General features: G+C 34.7%; 1 protein-coding gene across 2 annotated transcripts in view; it reads left to right on the top strand.

Annotated features, from left to right (window-relative positions):
- The window catches only part of LOC118195655 (neprilysin-2-like), a 104,927-nt gene extending 87,832 nt beyond the window's left edge, over positions 1-17,095 (top strand). For both annotated transcript variants that reach the window (XM_085814285.1, XM_035366982.2), the window contains 4 exons: positions 607-672; positions 7,776-7,871; positions 12,265-12,341; positions 16,831-17,095. In XM_085814285.1, the coding sequence (XP_085670411.1) occupies positions 607-672; positions 7,776-7,871; positions 12,265-12,341; positions 16,831-16,930 (339 nt within the window). In that variant the 3' untranslated portion in view covers positions 16,931-17,095. The remainder of the gene's footprint in view (positions 1-606; positions 673-7,775; positions 7,872-12,264; positions 12,342-16,830) is intronic.
- Positions 17,096-18,796: the final 1,701 nt, after the last annotated feature.

Below are 18,796 nucleotides of genomic sequence, written 5' to 3'. Positions count from 1 at the left end.
ATTTGTTTTATGATCGATTTCCTATTTTTTAAAACTTTGACGAATTTTTGATTAACAAACTCAAGGATTTCAAAGCGAGCAATGGCAACGTTGTGCAGAAAAAACATTTTTATCTCCAGCGCGTGAGTCTCTGTATCGGAAATTCTAAAGATATGCTCGTTTTAAAACTATTTTGCGATATTGCTGTTGCACTGGATCTTATGGTTTAAGTGCGAGGAACATGATATTTAATAAAGAAAGGTAACACACAAAATGTTAAAAAACGCCCCTTTGAACGTAATTTAAAATCTGAAACATTTCAGATTTTTTTTATTTTTTTTTTATTTTTATTTTTTATTTATTTATTTATTTATTTTTTTATTTATTATTTTTTTTATGGAACTTCTTCGATTCAGCATAAGCAGAGACATAGACAAAAAATATTGGGTGAGGGCACTTAAAGAGATTTCTAAAATTTTTGCAGAGGATTAAGAACTTAATATAATGGCACAACACACAAAATTTGAAAAAAAAGAAATTCTTCCTTGATACTAATTGTCGTTAAGCCACTGCTTGTAAGAGTACAGTGTTTTTCAATTTATATTATGAAATAATGCTCGTTTGCAGATAAATGGCGCAGAGACACTTGATGAGAATATAGCTGATGCTGGAGGTCTGAGAGCAGCATATTTGGTAAGCATTTATTTCTCTCTTTCTTTTTTTAAGAACTCAGGAATTAATGAATTTTTTAAGTAAATAAACCCGCGTAGAGTAATTTTAATATTGGTTTCAAACTGAAAAATTAAAAAAAAAAATAAATAAAAGTCTGAAACGATTCAGATTTTAACTGTCGGTCAAAAGGGTTCTTTTTTAAATTTCTATATGGTTAATCAACACAGAATATTTATTTAAATCAGTCAGATTAAAATGTAAAATTGGTTCAATTTATGTCAGTATATCCAGTGTACAAGAGTAATTAGACATATAAATTATCACTTAATAGACATGCATTCAAAGTAAAGAAGACTTGTACGTATGATTTAATTACTAATTTCGTCTGCATACATTAATATGAAGTGATGGTTTCCGCTCATTAATGCAATCGGATTTTTAACCCATAGCAGCTACAAGAAGGTTTCGTTTAATTCTTTGTACATTCTGAAATATGTAACAAGCGATTAGCTGAAGCGGAGTAAGAGGCAACAAATCATAGAAATTGGTTTCATTGCCCAGGTAATAAATATAAATGCCGAAACACATCTTTCATGAAATGGAGTCATCATAAACAAAGATAAGCAGCGTTCATGCTTCATTGTTGACCTAGATTCTATTAAGTGGCGGACTTCAATGAATGGTTTTCTCAAAATGAAAATGAGGACTGTGAAATGTCAGAAGAAAGCCATTGAAGTACAGTTGAAGTACACGGAGCAGCTAGAGGAAACTTCATCAATTAAAGTTTTATTTTTACAGAAGAGTGCGGTATCTAGCTGGTAGAAACGTCAAATAGCTGGCAAGCAAAAGCCAATTATCACTTTTTTTCATCATATTTGATCGTTCTTTGCAGATTATTCTGTATGGTACGTACAGTATAAATTTGTAATTTGCTCAAGTTACTAGCATATAATTTTTGAAATAATGAATGTATTTTGTCAGCTTTAAAAGTCATATTTGTTACTTTCCGTGTGATTCGACCTTCTTAATCATCCCGCCACGCCACGGCCCAGTTTGGTCGGATAATCGAAACTTTGCTGTAAGAATATTGTTACGTTATTTTCTTCCTTCACGTTCGTATGGGGTTCGTAGATTTGGAGTGAATAACGACAACACTTGATGAGGTACCAAAACACACTTTATTTAGCCAATATTAATCAGGACAGCTCCAAAATCCCTTTTTACAGTCTTCGAAGATCTACTATGAACACGCTGGAACAATCAGCGACACAGCCTTCAGGCTATCACGGTGAAGACAGCTTCAAGGCAAAGCCCTAGATAGAGTACAGCTCCCGACTCTCTTCGATCGTTCTCGGAACTCTACGTACTCTCGAGACTCTCCACGCTCCAACTCGCGGTGCACTCGACGATACACAAGAGTACAGCTGTCGACTCGGTTCCGTCGTTCCCAGAGCTCAGCACATTCTAAGACGAAACTCGAAGATGCACTAACTCGCGATACACTAAAGACTCTCTGAATGCACTCGACGTCCAACTCGGCGCTAGACTTCGAGACACTCGCTCAATGATTGACTATCAGCTCGCTAGACGAGGCACTAATTCGATACTGACTCTCCGCGTACCAGCAGGGTTTATATAGCTTTTGACTGGTGTTCGAGAACATGTTGGGCTAAACCGGTAAGAATTCGTTCCAGAGAATACTCCATCCGTCCATGGCATATTTTGTCGCCAAACGGGCGATTTCTCGCCAAATGTGGTAATCCGGCCTTCCTTTGCTTTAGGGTTTTATGGCAACCCTAAACCTGCTCTGCGGGGAAGTTATCTCACCGCGTCTGTACATTTCGTAACAATATAAATAAGTCCAATTCATACAACACATTCCCTTCTAGTTGCGTAATTTTTTTCACGCTCTTTTAATAAGGATATATGGTTGTTCACCGGAAATATCGAAGCAAAATATCGCTGATGAAAATGTCTCACAATAACCAACTGTAAAAAGTTTTAGTGAATTTCGCGTAATGATTTGTGAGTACAAAAAGAAAGTAACATTATTGCCTTTATATTTCATATATGTTTTAATAATAAATAACATTTCATATGCGTGTTAGTAAGTAATTAATAAATTTTACTGAAAAAACAATAAATAATGCAGGCATTCAAAACCTGGAAATCGGTAAAAATAATGCTACGTATGGCTCTTCATAGAATTTTAAACTTATACTACTAGCTTATAAAAGTGATTACTTAATTAACCACTTTTATAAAGACGTTTTTAACAGATTTTCATGAAACAACATGATAAAAAAATAAGAAAAAGAAAACTAAATTATATTGATTTCCTAATTGACTTTTCAGCAAAAAATTTATTAGTTAATACAAAAATAGGGAATACAGAGGTAAATCTATTACTTATTTTCTCTTGAACTCTCAATTCAGTAAGCGAAAATCCTACTAACATTTTTGGCAGAAAACGCACATCTACGATGTTATCTTCATGCAAGAATTTGCAGGTACTCTATTTTTACCGCGATATTTTAGTAGACACTATTTTTAAATTACGAAGTTTTTACGACTCTTCGTTTTTTTATTGCGATGGCTTTCACCTATAACTGAATATAAATGCTCCGGTGACTCTTCTTCAGCCATTTTGTCTCTCTTGAAAGGTGAGTGATGAGATTCATGGTATCTTTATGAGCCCACGTATACTATGAGTGCCAAGGAAAAATAATACCATGATTCATAAATTGAATACGGATTCATATCCATTGTCAGTACCAGAAATGAAAGATCGTAGTTTGTTATTTGTATAAAAGTTTTGATGAATGAAATTTCTGAAAACTTTAAAGCAATAGTTATAAAATGCTTATCCTCAATAAGGAGAAATACTTTTTAAGTGTTACGGGATTTCTCTGAAAAAAAAATATTATGTTCATCTCAGAATAATAGATCTCTCAGAAATCAGTTCATCTCAGAAAATCAGTGAAATGAATCATAAGACTTTACAAGTTTTTCTTATGGCAAACACATGAGGCATGCAACTGAGGAAACTTCGATGGAACTGAGCGCTCCCACAATAGCAGAAATTGTCTGGACTTGGGTCAAATTCGCTGTAGTTCATTATTAGAAAGTAAAGAGGAATCAGCGATTTCAAGCATATATTTATATTATAGTAAAAGGTTTTCAGCGATACTTTGTATATCTCTTGGGGTTATATAATGGACTAGTTAGTGTCGTAGTATGGCATACCGGTAACTCGAGATGAGGCGAAAAAGAGGGTGGAAGCTTTAAAGAAAAATGAAGAAAGAGAGAAGAAAGTACTTGATCGGAAAATAGTACATAATGATGACGACATTTAGGAATTTATTCTGAGAAATAAATAAATATCTCTGTACATACTCCGCCATTAATAAGGGACTACACGGGCTGGACCAAATTGAGAACATTTCTATCAGGCGGGAGATGGGACCAGTCAAAAAACCGTCATTCAGAGGTAAAGGAATTTTCAACTTGCCGCGCCCTCGGTCTCACTTTTCCCGATACAATGGACTTTTAAATTCTGTCTAATGCGACACCCTAAACTGGTGAGACGGGGTCACCACTTTCAGAGCACAGAGACCACGGTAAGGTGGACCGATGAAACTGGAGATCTGATTGGTCCTCAGATTGCTCCCGCCATTATTACGCGGGACTTTACGCCATCCTACCTGTGCGACAATCCAACTACTGTATCTTAAGTACCGTCTCTTAATCTTCTCCTACAAGTGACTAAAACCGCCAGATTTGAGTTTTTATACCCCCGGTGCCTAGTCTGCCAAAGATCAAATCTCTTATCAGTACAATGAACGATTCCGGGATTGGATTATTCTGAGAATTAAATAAAATTATGTATTAGGAGTTTATTATGGGAAATGAATACTTTCGACAAGCGTTCAAGAAGTAACCAATCTAGAAGTCCCGTCTTTCTCTCAGCTGTTGAGGGAATGCATTGTGCTGTATTCGTAGATGGTATAAAAATTTCATTTCACTTATTAATGTACAGAGTGCGGCAGGGAAATTTCGTTATTTGAAACGCGCGCCATCTAGCGACATTTATTCCGAGAAGAGTGGGGTGACGCTCAATGAAAAGAGCGGTGTCTAAAGTTTTATGTCATGTAGTGGACGTAAGAGAGAGAGAGAGAAGCGCGCTCTTCGCCATGGAGTCGTACTTTTCAACGTACTGAATTTTTATACATATAAATTGGCAGTAGTGCAAAAACTTAATCCACACGATTTTCTTTCACGAAAAAATGCATGCGATACCATTCTTGACCATATGCCTCATAATGCTCTTGTGTTCTTTAGCGATGGGGCTCATTTTCATCTTTCCGTTTGCGTAAATAAGCGAAAAACATGCGCTACTGGAGTGGCACGAATCTCCGTGAACTTTATGAGAAGCCCCTCCATACAGAACGTGTGACTGTTTGGTGTGCATTGTCCAGAATAGGCATCATTGGACCGTGGTTTTTTGGAGAACATTTCCATGGACACCTTATCTCCTTACGAAGCGATCTTCAATGGCCAGAGGGCTAGCCTGATTTAGCTCCGTGTGTTTCCTTTTTGTGGGACTATCTGAAATCTCTGATATTTAAAGACCCTGGCTGAAATGAAGAACAATATTCAAGCTGCTATCTACATAGCCTTCAGCATATAGTTGATATGCTGGTAAAAGTGGAAAGAAACTTTAAAACTCGACTCTTTCAGTGCCATTGATCAGAACGGAAGCCACCTTAATGATATTAGTTTTAAACCATAATATAAACAACTTTAAGCGTCTCTCTATAACTCAAAAAAATTAAACTGATATCCCTTATACTATTTGTGTTATTCATTTTTAAAACAAGGTAGTTTCCCTACCGCACCCTGTATAACCGTGTTAGCTTGTGTAGAGGACCTGGAACTTCGAGAAATAAATTTTCGAGTGTTTGAATAATCATTCTTCTTTACCAAGCTGTTGGATGTGCAAAATCGGAACTGCTGGGGAGAAAGACCTTCATGGAGGACTTTCTAAAAGAAACTGGCTCATATACGTTTATATATGGGAAAAACCACGAAAACGCTCATGCAGCCAGGCCGTTAGCGGGATTTGAACCTCGGACAGAACTACCAGTGTTCAACGACTTCATTACTTGGCCATTGGTGGACTCCAGGCAAAATGGATTACGCGAAACGAACCACGAAACGAAGCCACGAAACGAAGGCTGTAAAACCTACGTGAAACTTACTTGCAATTGAATTCGAAGTTAACAGCCCAGATGCTTCCTCTTCCAGTATTTCCGAGGAAAGTGTTTCGTAAACGGATAATTAGGATGTTATAATAGGCCAAAGGCCCTTAAAAGTTCTCAGAAAAACACTTAAATTACATTTGTGCACTTAAAAAAGATGTTATGCCCATCTGCTTGAAGTGCTCTTTTTCCCATTCAGCGAACTTCTCTGGATGTGAGAAATATCTATTAAAAGCAAGAAATTAGAGAGGAAATTTAAAGTACAAAAAATTTACATTTAAGGTGCCAGGAGAATATATGAAGACATGAGGACTTCCCGAGTTTTATGACTGAACCCAAAGAGATTTAAGATACAGAAAAAGTCCCAAGGAAAATCTTTCTTGTACGGATGATGTTCTTAAGCAACTTATGAATACTAGCACTCACTCTTTCTACAAGGATCTGTTGCTAATTATTGATAAATACAGAAAAGCTAATAAAAATTTTGAAAAATTCATGTTAGCAATTAAAATTATTGACTTCGAAGCAAAACGAAGCTCTTCCAATTAATCTTCCTTACTTCCATGCTGCATGAATCAGTCGTATTTCTCCCAGGCACATAATCCAAAAATTTGTAAAACTCCTGAATTTCAACATCGTGTGCCTTCTCTTCCTTTAACGGACATTTTCATTAGAATAGCTTACGGGAAATGCATGTCTTATAAGGTATTTTTTTATTAATTCCTTATAAGTTCCATTCTACCTTTTTAATGAGGCCGCATTTTGTGAGCTACCAGTTTCGGATCCAATGCTGCTCGTCTGGTGATAATACCAACTCCCTTCCTGTCTTCTGCACTGCAGTTTTCCTGCTTTGCTGATCAACAGACTGTTTACTTTCCAAGGAGGATCAGATGTTTTGCTATCTATAGAGGATAGTGAGCCTCTATTTCCCTTCTTACATGCAATATTCCTTGAGATTTGAACCAAGGAATTGATATTCCCTTCATGCCAATAAAGGGACTGTCTTATGTTACGGTAAGAACTGCCCGATGTAGCCGATCTCTAGAACAACAGCTTCGCAGTTCCAACATCCACTATCTCAACAGCTGGCTCGGAAGGTTGAGTTGTCAAAGTCAAATATGATACTAAATGAACCAGGCACGCTGGTTTCTATGAAACTCAATTAAATTGTATTCACGTCATGAAATCTCCCCCCCCCCGTCGGGTGTGATCGACCAAAATTCATTTCGCCATCAACTTGTTGGCCATTTCTGATTTAAATCAGAGAAACATACATGTGTGGAGATGGTTGGTGATTTATGTCACAGTGCATATTCTACCTATTAATCATGCTGCCTATGGCGTAAATTGCAAGTAATTACTTGCAATACAATTTGTGAGTCTGTAGCTGATCCTAGATGTGCATAAAAAAGGAATGAATACAAAGGGAAAAATAGAAAAAAAAAGTGGTATTTCAATTTTCAATATCAACGAGTCTCGAATGTGGAATCAAATGAATAAGTAAATAAGTGCGCATAATTAATTATAATCAAAGCCAACATATTGCTGAATTTTATTTAATTTTAAATTCGCTTTCATTAGGAGCATCTCGTATTCTTTCAGAGAAAATTTTTGCAGTATTAGTCTTATTTATTATTCCTAATAACAACCATAAATAACTAAAAATGTATACTTAACTAATTATTCTTTCAAAAACTGTATAAATTTCATTTACATAGAAAAATTGTCATCAATTTTACTGAAATACCTTGTTTTTTAGTGCATTCGGATAGTTAGCTGCTATTATAATATAAATTATCTTTGCTACTTTGATTATGAGATACATTTAAACTTTTTTATCTTTTATTCTTTATTTTACTATAGGCCTATCAATCACGGGTGGAAAATAATACAAATGAGCCGAAGCTAGCAGATCTGATATACACCCCAAAACAACTGTTCTGGATAAGTGCAGCTAACGTAAGTTTGTTTTATGCCAGACATTTCTAAAGTTACTTCAGTAAAGATATTTGAACCGAAAGTATTGTAAAGTATGCTTAAATTTTCATAAAAATTATTTTTTCTCTTAAAGCAAAAACAGATGTAAATTATGTTCAAGAGCCACTACGCTACTAATTTTCACATTATCCTTGAATATATGTGTTATGCTAAAACTAACTCTCCGAAAATGAAGAGAAATAGAAGCGAAGGACTGACACTCCGTCATATATATTTACCCCCTTTAACATGATAATTGTTGTTTTATAAGCGTTTATTGAAGAGAGATAGATAATTACGAAACTGGAGTGGAAGTCTGATTCATATCCCGCAAGACTACTGAGGAACCATTCTCAGAAAAGAAAGAAAGCCGGGAAATGGAACTGTTCCTACAACATCAACAACAGTCAAGCTAAAATTCAAGTTAGACGCTATAAAATGTGTTAAACCTTTGCACTCGAAAGTTGACTCTAGATCAATTTTGATTAGATGAGGTAATTCGAGAGAAGACTCTGGATCATCATTCGATTTGATTGGAAAATTCGAACAGTAACGAGGTTTATATGGGTTTGGCTTGGGCAATATCGCTTCATGAGTGTGTTCAACAGTACATACGTATATAATAAAATTGCTAGTCTTTAATCTTAAAAGCATTTTTTTTTAGATTCCTTTTTATATATGCGTCTTTGACGTTAGTTCGAAATCAACAGTCGTGGCAACAGGAATATTATTATCAAAGTTACGAAGCCCATTATGCATGCAATACAAGGAAAAAAATCAGTTTAAGTGAAAATGAGTTAGATTTCTTGCTGACAAAGAACGAAATTAGGTCTATGCATCGACTACTTGACGACAGAGAAAGCAGTGATGAAGATAGAGATAATTTAAGAGAAGGCGAAAAATCAGGTTGATAGATAGTAAATGTGAACGACAGTGATTCCGCCAAAGAGATAGAAAATTCAGATTGGATAACGTCCACAGAATCCGATGAAATACGCCAAGAACAGCCTATGTATCCGGAGAAAGAGCCGCAGGACAGCAAGTATCTTCAGGCATAAAATAACCACTAGATTTCTTTAAAATCATTTTAAGTTAGCTGTAAGAAATTCACCAAATGCGGGAAATCGTCTCGATTTGGTGGTTCGCCAAAGCAAAAATCGTCTTGAGTGCAAAGGATTAAGAACAAGTCTCGTCTCGTGGAATGTCGTGTTCCGGCAAATGAGCTGGAACTTGATATTTCTGCTCTCTAAAATTAATAGTAACAGAATGCTTTTATAGGCATCTGATATCTTCCTTCTTATCAAAAACTGCAAGTTACACAAATTGAAATGATTTTTTGGGAAATTATTGAAATTAACATGCTTGATATTACATAATCTTATGAAAGTTTTCACCACTTCTAATAGTAAATGCATTAATTGGATTCAATGTAACAATCATTAAGTCGAAATTTCATGGCGAAATTATTCTTTCCATCTATCTGAACTAATTATTCTCTCTGATCAATATCGTTGAGCAAATGCTATACTTTATTTTAGGCCCATCTGTCCTTTTCTTTACTTCGTGCGTGTCATATACCAATATATAAGCATAGTTTCTGAACCATAAATTTTGTGCCTTCAGGCTTCTTTCTGAAAATGGCAGATATTTTAATAGTTATCAGATATTACAATATATATGTACGTTTCGTTCTGCTTCACTCTAGACGACTGGATCCTCGACAACTGGAAAACTATGGCTTGGTCAGTGAGTCACGATTTTAGTTGCTAAGAGCTAATGGTAGGATTCGAGTGTGGCGCAGACCAAACGAAGCCATGGACCCAAGTTGTCCCCAGGGCACCTGCAAGCTGTCGATGGCTCCATAATGGTCTGGGCTACTATTTTTTCATGGCATGGCCTATGTCCTCTGGTCCAACTAAACCGATCATTGACGGGAAATGGTTATGTTTAGCTACGTAGAGACCACTTGCAGCCATTCATGGACTTCATGTACACAAATAATAATGGAATTTTTATGGATGACAATGATTAAAATTTGCCGTAACGTGTACGTTAAGGCTGCCTGTGATTTACGTAAAATCTATAATTAAACAACTTAAATAAATTAAGATTTTTTAGTTTTATTACTGTTTTCAAATAAACTAAAGCAGAATAGATATTAATTTGAAGCTTTTAAAATCAATTTTGCAGTAATACTTCACGTTTCATTATGAATACACCGACTACCAATAAGTATTTGGACACCTATGCAAATGACAATATCTGCGATCCTAAGGTACGTCACGGACTCCGCCGGTATATATCGTGTAGGAAACAGCATCGGCTTTAGTCGCATGCAAGATGCCTCGCAGTTCGGAGCTCTTTGATTTCGAGAAAGGTATAATTATCGGGTACCACAAATGTGGCCGATCCTTAAGGCACATATCTAACGATCTGAAGTACCCAAACTCGACAGTGGCCTATGTAATTAAGAAGTGCAAAGTGAGCGGTGATTGTCGGAATGTGTCCCGAGTCGGCAGACCAAAGAAACTGAGAGATAGAGACCGACGAGTGCTGTCCAAAGAAACTCGGAAGAACCGCACCCAACCGATGGCCCTCATCCGCAAGGAGTTTCAACAAGCATCCGGGAGTATTGTTTCAATAAATACCATTCGTAAGGAAGCACATCTGCTTGGTTTTCATGGTTGTGCTGCTGCCCATAAGCCTTTGATCACAAAGTCCAACCACGCTGCTCGGTTAATGTGGTGCAAAGCACATCGAAATTGGACCGTAGATCAGTGGAAAGGGGTTCTTTGGAGTGGCGAATCAAGGTTCACCCTTTATCGTTCGGATGGCAGGGTCTGGGTCTGGTGTCTACCTGGAGAACGTCTCCTTCCAGAATGCATTGTGCCAACAGTCAAGTTCGGCGGAGGTGGAATTATGGTCTGGGGGTGTTTCTCCTGGTATGGGCTGGGACCCTTGGTCCCCATTCATGGTAAGCTCAACTCCGATGCCTACTGCACTATTTTGGATGACAATGCGCTTCCTACGTTGCGGCAGTTTTACGGGTTGGACCCGTTACTTTCAGGACGACAATGCCAGTTGTCATGCTTCGACATTAAACAAGGCTTGGTATGGTGCCAATGGAGTTCATCGAATGGACTTGCCTGCCCAGAGTCCAGACATGAACACTATCGAGAACCTCTGGGACGAGTTGCATCCCCGAATTCAGGGGTGCACTACCTGTGCAAAATCGGTGAAGGAACTTCTATGTCTTCTCCAAGCCGAGTGGAAGAAAATACCACTAGTTGTCATACAAAGACTTGTGGAAAGTATGCCCCGGAGGGTCCACGATGTAATTACCTCTCGTGGAGGCTCTACCAACTATTGATTTTGAATAAAGTTAGTTTTTCTTTTCTATCACAGGTGTCCAAATACTTATTGGTAGTCATTGTATAAATAAACTTCTACCAAAAATAATCGTTTAACTATTTTTTAAGTTTTAATTTGCTTCCAGCTTTGGTCACCTATAGTCATCTTCCTGATTGGTAATGTGTTTAATGGTGAATAAATATTTTGGTTGTCATTGTACCTTGTGAAGTCTTACCTGCCGTTAAACAAATGAATTAGTGCTGTAAGTATTTTGAACATAATAATATTATACATACGCAAAATTTAGTGAACATACATATGGGGTTTAAGATTTGATATGGAATCTCTTGAAAGAAAATTAAAATCAGCATGTCGTCCTTTAATTTACTGAACAGAATATACTTTGTGAAAATCAGTTACATGCAGAATCAAAACTAAAAATATGCGTTATGAAATTATATCATTAAACAACAATCTTTAACCTCAGAAAAAAGTCCATTTAAAGTTCGTAGATATTTGAATTTTTTAAATTAAAAATATTGGAAATTTGACTTAGCTAAAATGTTAATATGTAACAGGTGTCTTAAATTAAAACTTTTCATATCTAGAAACGTACCTTATAGAAATCTGCATTAGAAACATAAGAATTCCGAACTCTCTTTGGCTTCATTTGTATGCGATAGCCAAAGACAATATATAATATACAATATATATAATACATATTTGATATAATGGTAGCTTGAATAAATCTAATCAGGAGAAAAAGTAATGTTCTAATTTACCTTTCAAAGTACTAATTATTTTAATCAGTTACTTGCTAATTTATTTTAAGCAGCTTATATATGAGTATGAATTTCATAAATTTCAATTAAATAGCGTAGACTTTTGTGGCGTTAAGGCCTAAATTATTTCAATCCTTTATTGTAATGGAACCGTTTATTTGCAAGAAACCATTCAAAATATATTTAGTTTTTCTACACATATTTTTACAAATACAACTATTTATATAAGTAACTTGTTTCAGGCAAGATGCGAGAATGCAGATGGACTATTCTATGCTACCAGGTATACTTGTAATTCACACATCCCGCAGCAATTTAGGTAAGTAAGATATAATATAATTAATCTTAAATAACTGGAACTTTCTTTATTTGAGTTATATTAAAACAACATGTCTACCAAAGTTCTTATCCGGCCTTTATTTTCGCAACCATTGTCATAGATATTCAAAGTACAGAAATTTTGTAAATGACACAAATATTTATGTTTTGATATCTCTAAACATTAAATGCAGCTCAGTCAGTGTACTAGTTAGTGAACCTAGTGACCTCGTAGCGACGGGCTCGGGTTAGAATCCCGGAGAAGGTATGGTTGTCCCTGTCCCTTGATAGGAGGCAACGGTGGCCTTATTAGGTGCTTCTGTATTGAGATGACCACCACTTCCGGCCCTTGTAGTGGCGCAAGGTTAATGGCTATTAAATAAAACGCCCGGCCATTAAATATATACACTCATGTCCATAAATTAAGGATAATGCAAAAACAGGCAAAGGAAGAGTTAGAAGCAAAACAAATTTGCTTATTTGTAAAGCTCATTTATTAGACATTTTTCTCCCTGGAGCAAATTACAAAAAAAAACCTATTTACAAAAAACCAATATTACATGGTTGTTATGATTGTTAATACATTGTATGTCTCCCAGACGATGCAATACAGTCCGAACAACGCCTAGGCATGCTGAGTATCAAATTATCGATTTAATCTTGGGGGATATTACACCACTCAAAACGCGATGCTCTCCGAAGTTCCGGTAGACATGTAGGAGAAGGTTGACGGGCTGCAACTCGTCGGCCAAGCATGATCCACACGTGCTCTACTGGATTCAAGTCCGGTGAGAATGCTGGCCAGTCCATACGAGTGATATCCTCCGAGTGAAGGCATTCGCTTACGATGTTTGCACGGTGAGGACGGACGTTGTCATCCATAAACACGAATTGTGCGCCCATGGCGCCCCGAAACAAACGTACATGTTGTTCCAGAATGATGTCCCGATAGATTTGGCTTGTCATGGTTCCAATTTGAACATGCAGGTCAGTTCTGGAACCCAGAATAATTCCACCCCAAACGAGCACTCCTGCACCACCGTAAAGGTGTCGTTCAATGATGTTTTCTTCGTGGTAACGGGTATCTGGAGCTCTCCATATGAACGTCCAACGAGAATTAGACTACAAGCTAAATCTGGATTCGTCGGAAAACATCACACAAGCCCACTGCTGCGGTGTCCACAATGCGTGCTCTCTACTCCACGCTAACCGCGTACGACAGTGAGTTGCAGTAAGTGGAACGCATCTGACAGGTTTACGAGCATATAGAGCAATCTGCCCTAAGCCTTTGTACACGGTCTGCCTTGAGATTATCGTACCAGTGGCTGAAGAAAGCTGACGAGACAGGTCTGAGACTGTGCTCCGCCTGTTTCTTTTGGCAGTAACTGCCAAATACCGGCCCTCATTCGGCGTTGTAACTCTGGGGCGACCTGTGCTGTAACGTCTACTCACATTACCATAATCTTGGAATCGTTGCCAAAGCCTGGAGATGACACTCTGGGCAATTCAAAATTCGTCTGATACTTCCAGTTGGGTACGCCCACATTCCAGACGGCCGATAATTCTACCACGTAAAAAATCATTCAAATGCGTCCTTTGTGTCATAACTATTCGGTTATTGCACTGAAATGCTTATAAAGCGCCTGCGAACAATTTTACTTCTTTGCCTGTATTCCTTATATATCACTCTCTTACACTCTCGTCATTGTGACGTACCATCGGTGTCATCTGGTTACTTTCTGAAATTTGCATATGATTCTTGAAGATGTGTGTAGTGATTTTACAGCTGATATATTTATTTTAGAGTTCGATTTCCGCGTGACTCAGAATTATCCTTAATTTATGGACATGAGTGTATATATCTATTGGGAAAAATTTGTTCTCGTTACAAAAGAACACAAAAAGTTTAACTCTCGTCTGACAAAAGTTAGTTAAGGTACTTGGCATTGAAATTGAAGATCATATTTCAGAGACACTGCAAAAATTCGTCAATGAAGTGTTTTCATTTGTATGTTATTATTAAACAAATTATCAGTTTTAAAAATTTTTTTCTGATATTAAGAGAATAAATGCTAAATATTATAATGCAAATTGTGAAAAACATTGATCAGTGTAATTTTTTTCAAAATGGCGATCTTATTCACAGAATTTTTTAAGTCTTTTTCTGGGAAACATTGGCAGGCTTTAGTTTTTGCACATTAAAAACTCAAATATTATTTGTATTAATTAAAAATTTAAAATATTTGTAGCTTAATAATTTTTGTACAATTTCTGTATTATAAGTAAAGGAACTTTCTGAGAATATTAATAACACATCTTTAGATTACATACATGCTAAATATACAATAATACATATATATTAAAATATATAAATGACTTACTTGAAAATTCATTAATAACAGTCTATAAATTAATATATAAGTGTATAAATTATGCAATAAATATGATATAGATCTGCGAAATAAATGTATAATAATCTGAAATAAATATAATATGTAAATGTACAAACTAAAAAATTTATAAATTACTTACGTGAAAATTCGTTCGACCTACCGAGCCTAACAAAATTACATTTTAAAGGTACAAGTAAATCACGAAAGAATATCATTGACATTTAAGAGGTAAAAGGTAACCTCTATTCATTTTAATTTATTTGTGAACCAACACTTCAATGCAATCTTAAAATTATGTCAAGAGAAGCAAATTTTAAAATTACGTATGTTAGTCAACTTTTGTCTTACGGGTGTAACATGTTTGCAGATATGAATGCTAAAATATTTACGTCATTTAAAATATTTTTTAAAACTGGAAGTATATGTTTGCGATTAACGGATGTGAAAATAAAATCGAAAGAATGACTTCTGTAGACATGTTGTCTCGCATTATTTTGAGCCGTAATTGTTGTGGTTCTGATATAAACAGGTTAAATTTTATTTGATATTAGCAGCTTCGCTGCCAGTCTTCGTCTGGCTTTTAAATGTACCGGAAAAATGGCTGAAGGGAACACCAAACGTTAAATTTAAAAACTATGTAGAATTTTACTCTGCAGAACAACTTCATAAAAAAAAGTTATTACGTACAACAAAATTACAATAAAATAAGCAGTATCCCTTAATACAAATATTAATGATCCTAATAAATAAATTAACCAACTTGCCTTTGCAAAATCTTAAGAACTCAAATGGTATAAAGGAGGTTAAGAATTTTGTTTCCTAAAAAAATCACTCAAAACTTTTCAATATCTTAAAAACAGTGAAATGAGCAATAAATAATATAAAAGAATGCAAAAAACAAAACATTCTGAAAAGCAAAGTATAAATAATGATATTTTATCTTATATTTTCAAGAGGAAAAAATTACAATGAAATAAGCTATATCCCTTAATACAAATATTAATTATCCTAATAAAAAAATTAACCAACTTTCCGTTGAAGAAAAAGAATCATGCAAAACTTTTCAATATCTTACAAACAGTGAAATAAGCAAGAAATAACATGAAAGCAACTCAAAAAACATAAAATTCCGCGCAGAATTTTACTTTGCAGAACAACTTTATTAAAAAAATCAATAAAAATATATTATATATATATATAAGTGAAAATCAAATATGCCAATCTCTTAAAAACAGTGACATAAGAAATACGATGAAAAATTGTTGCCAAACCCATATTTCTAAAAGAATGAAACCATTCAAAATGATGCGATTTCATGAAAAATCTATCAACAACAATAAGACAGGAAAATTGTTGCCAAAATCACATTTTTAAAGATGTCAGATGTGAGAAGTATATTCGGAAGCTTCATTTAAAAAAATTTTTAAAAATACAAAATATTATCATTTTTCCAAAATTCTTTTTGTAAAAGCAGTCGCAAGGATGAAAGTTTAACGTGTCCAAAAATCAAAGAAAAATAAACTGTACATTTTTAAAAATAAACTTTTTTAGAAAATATCCTGTTCAAAAGGTGTTAAGCTCCCTTAAATAAATTCGTATTGAATCGATTTATTGAAACACGAAATTTATTTTAAGTTCGTAAAATAGCTAAGTGGCTACGTTTCATGACGATGTGAAAATGGAGTGTGTAGAGTAAAATCTCGCTTTTCTATAGCCCATTATGTCTCAAAATGACGCGATTTCGTCACAAAACATAAAATTAAAAAATAAAAAAAATTTTAATTCGAATTTCGAAAAAATCGCTTCGAGGTGCACTGGCTCTTGTCTAGATGCACCTGTGTACCAAATTTCGTTTGGTACATAGTCGGGGTCTATTAGCTTACGCGCAGCACGAACGAAAGACACACAGACAGACTCTTTCTTTTATTATACGTAGAGGAGAGATAGTTTCAAATACCTTTTTGCATTGATTATTTAATCTTTAGTGAAAATAATAGATTGCATTTTTTTAAAATTTTTTGAATGAAAATAAGAATTTCTGTGAAATAGTATCATGCTATGACTAACACATTTAAAATATTTTCCTTTCTGTTTCAGAGTGATAGGATCAATGTCTAACTTTCCAGAGTTTGTTCAAGATTTTAACTGCTCATCAGACAGGGCAATGAATCGGAAAAATAAATGTAAAATTTGGTAGAAAGCGAAAGAAACAATTCAAATAAAATTTTATTGTAATATTAATTACGTTATCTTACCATTATTACTGGTGATGGTTTGAATTAAATAATATGAACTTCTCAGCTGATTTACAGCCTGAGCAATCTTACATCTGAAATAAAATATATTTATCTACTCTTGAGAATATTCATTTTTTTAACTATAAATTATTAGCTTTAATAATTTTTATGCAGCAAGGAGAAAACTATCAATATATGAAATTTGATTTTTTTGTTTTCGTTTAATATTATATTTACGAAGCTTCGTAATTTTGAATTTATTTGATTATTATTTTTAAACTTTCATTGCAGGCTAATTTTACTTTAAATCTCTTTATTTCAGCGTTATTTTCTAAAATTTTTACATTCTTTACAAATGAATATATTTTATTATGGTATTAGAGCTTTAGTACACGAAACGCAGAGAACTCCTCTGAATTTTTGAATTAGATCAACAAAGACAAATTTTAATTCAATACTTCCAATGGTAACACATCTAACGAAAAGTCTGCTAACTTTCATATTTTAAGAAAATACTGTTAATAATAGTAACAATAACTCTAAAAGCTTTCATTGTTAAGAAAAGAATATTATTGCTTATGAATCGAGAATTATGTTTACGAAGAAGAACACAGTATTGCAAACAAAAATGAACTACGAATAAGCCGTCACAGAAACTGGTCAATTCTGAGCTGAACTAAATTGCGTAGAAGGTATGTAATTCCTCGCTCTTCTAGATCTCACTACATCTACAGCAAAAATACAGAAGAAATTCGAATCTTTATTATTACTGAATTATCTTAAGTTTCCTCCAAGCTTCAATTCTAGCCAAACTCTTCAGTTTCATTCGTGTTTTGGATCTAATTTATTTGAAGCATTTTGTCACTCGTAAAATATCGTAGAATGTGCTTAAAAAAGCAGTGCTCCGCAACCGGTGTGCCGCGGCACACTGGTGTGCCATGAGTAGGATATAGGTGTGCCGCAATCAAATACATGTATTTGACATTTCGCAATTTTTTATCATGTATTTAATACAAAATGACAATTTTTTTCTTTAATAATGTCTATTTTAAATGTTTTTATATATTTCACTGTTGTATGGTTGTGTGTGTGATTGTGTGTCAGCATTTGAATTTTTTCGGCACTTCCTTGATAACTCGAAACTCTTTGGTGTACCACGAAATTCCAGAAAGATTTTTTATGCGTCGCAGGTGAGGAAAGGTTGCGGAGCACTGCTCTAAAGTTAACGCTAGTTTGGCTAAAATCATCCTACGAATAGTAACCACAGGCTTTGACGAAATTTAAGAAAGCATATGCATTGCCAATCATCTTGGTCGAACCTACTGCAAGATAATTTAAATAATTTTAATTATCTGTCGGTATAATTTAATTGCAAATTCTAAGAAATGTTTAAAGTCATGAAATAATATCATTTAAAAATTTGACACTTTTAAAGTGAACTACACTAGCATCGCTCTCTTATTTTTCACAGTTTACAGAAAAGTTTAAAAGAAGTATTTATTGCATTTTAGACCTACCTATATAAGCATGAATTAATGCACTACTCATTAGAAGAAATTGATCGCAATCTGAGGCATTCGAATATTTATTATGTTGCTTATCCTAAAAACAAAAGGAATTAATGAGAACCATACCAAAAAATATAGCTACTTTGTATTTTGCAGTTTCAATCACATGTGCAGATAAATCTCATCTCAACATACTTTTCAGATACAACCTGATTTCAGATAAATGTCAAACAGAAATTATTGTAAAGTTAAATTTGTTAAATTTTATTCTTTTTCCAATATTAATTTCTGAAAAGTTTTTATTTAGTTAAGAATTAA

Source organism: Stegodyphus dumicola, chromosome 4 (assembly GCF_044657685.1).
Source record: "Stegodyphus dumicola isolate Sdum_Otavi_A_Nest chromosome 4, ASM4465768v1".
NCBI lineage: Eukaryota > Metazoa > Arthropoda > Arachnida > Araneae > Eresidae > Stegodyphus > Stegodyphus dumicola.
Note: the sequence above shows the minus strand (reverse complement) of the source record. Positions and strands in the feature narration are given on the sequence as shown.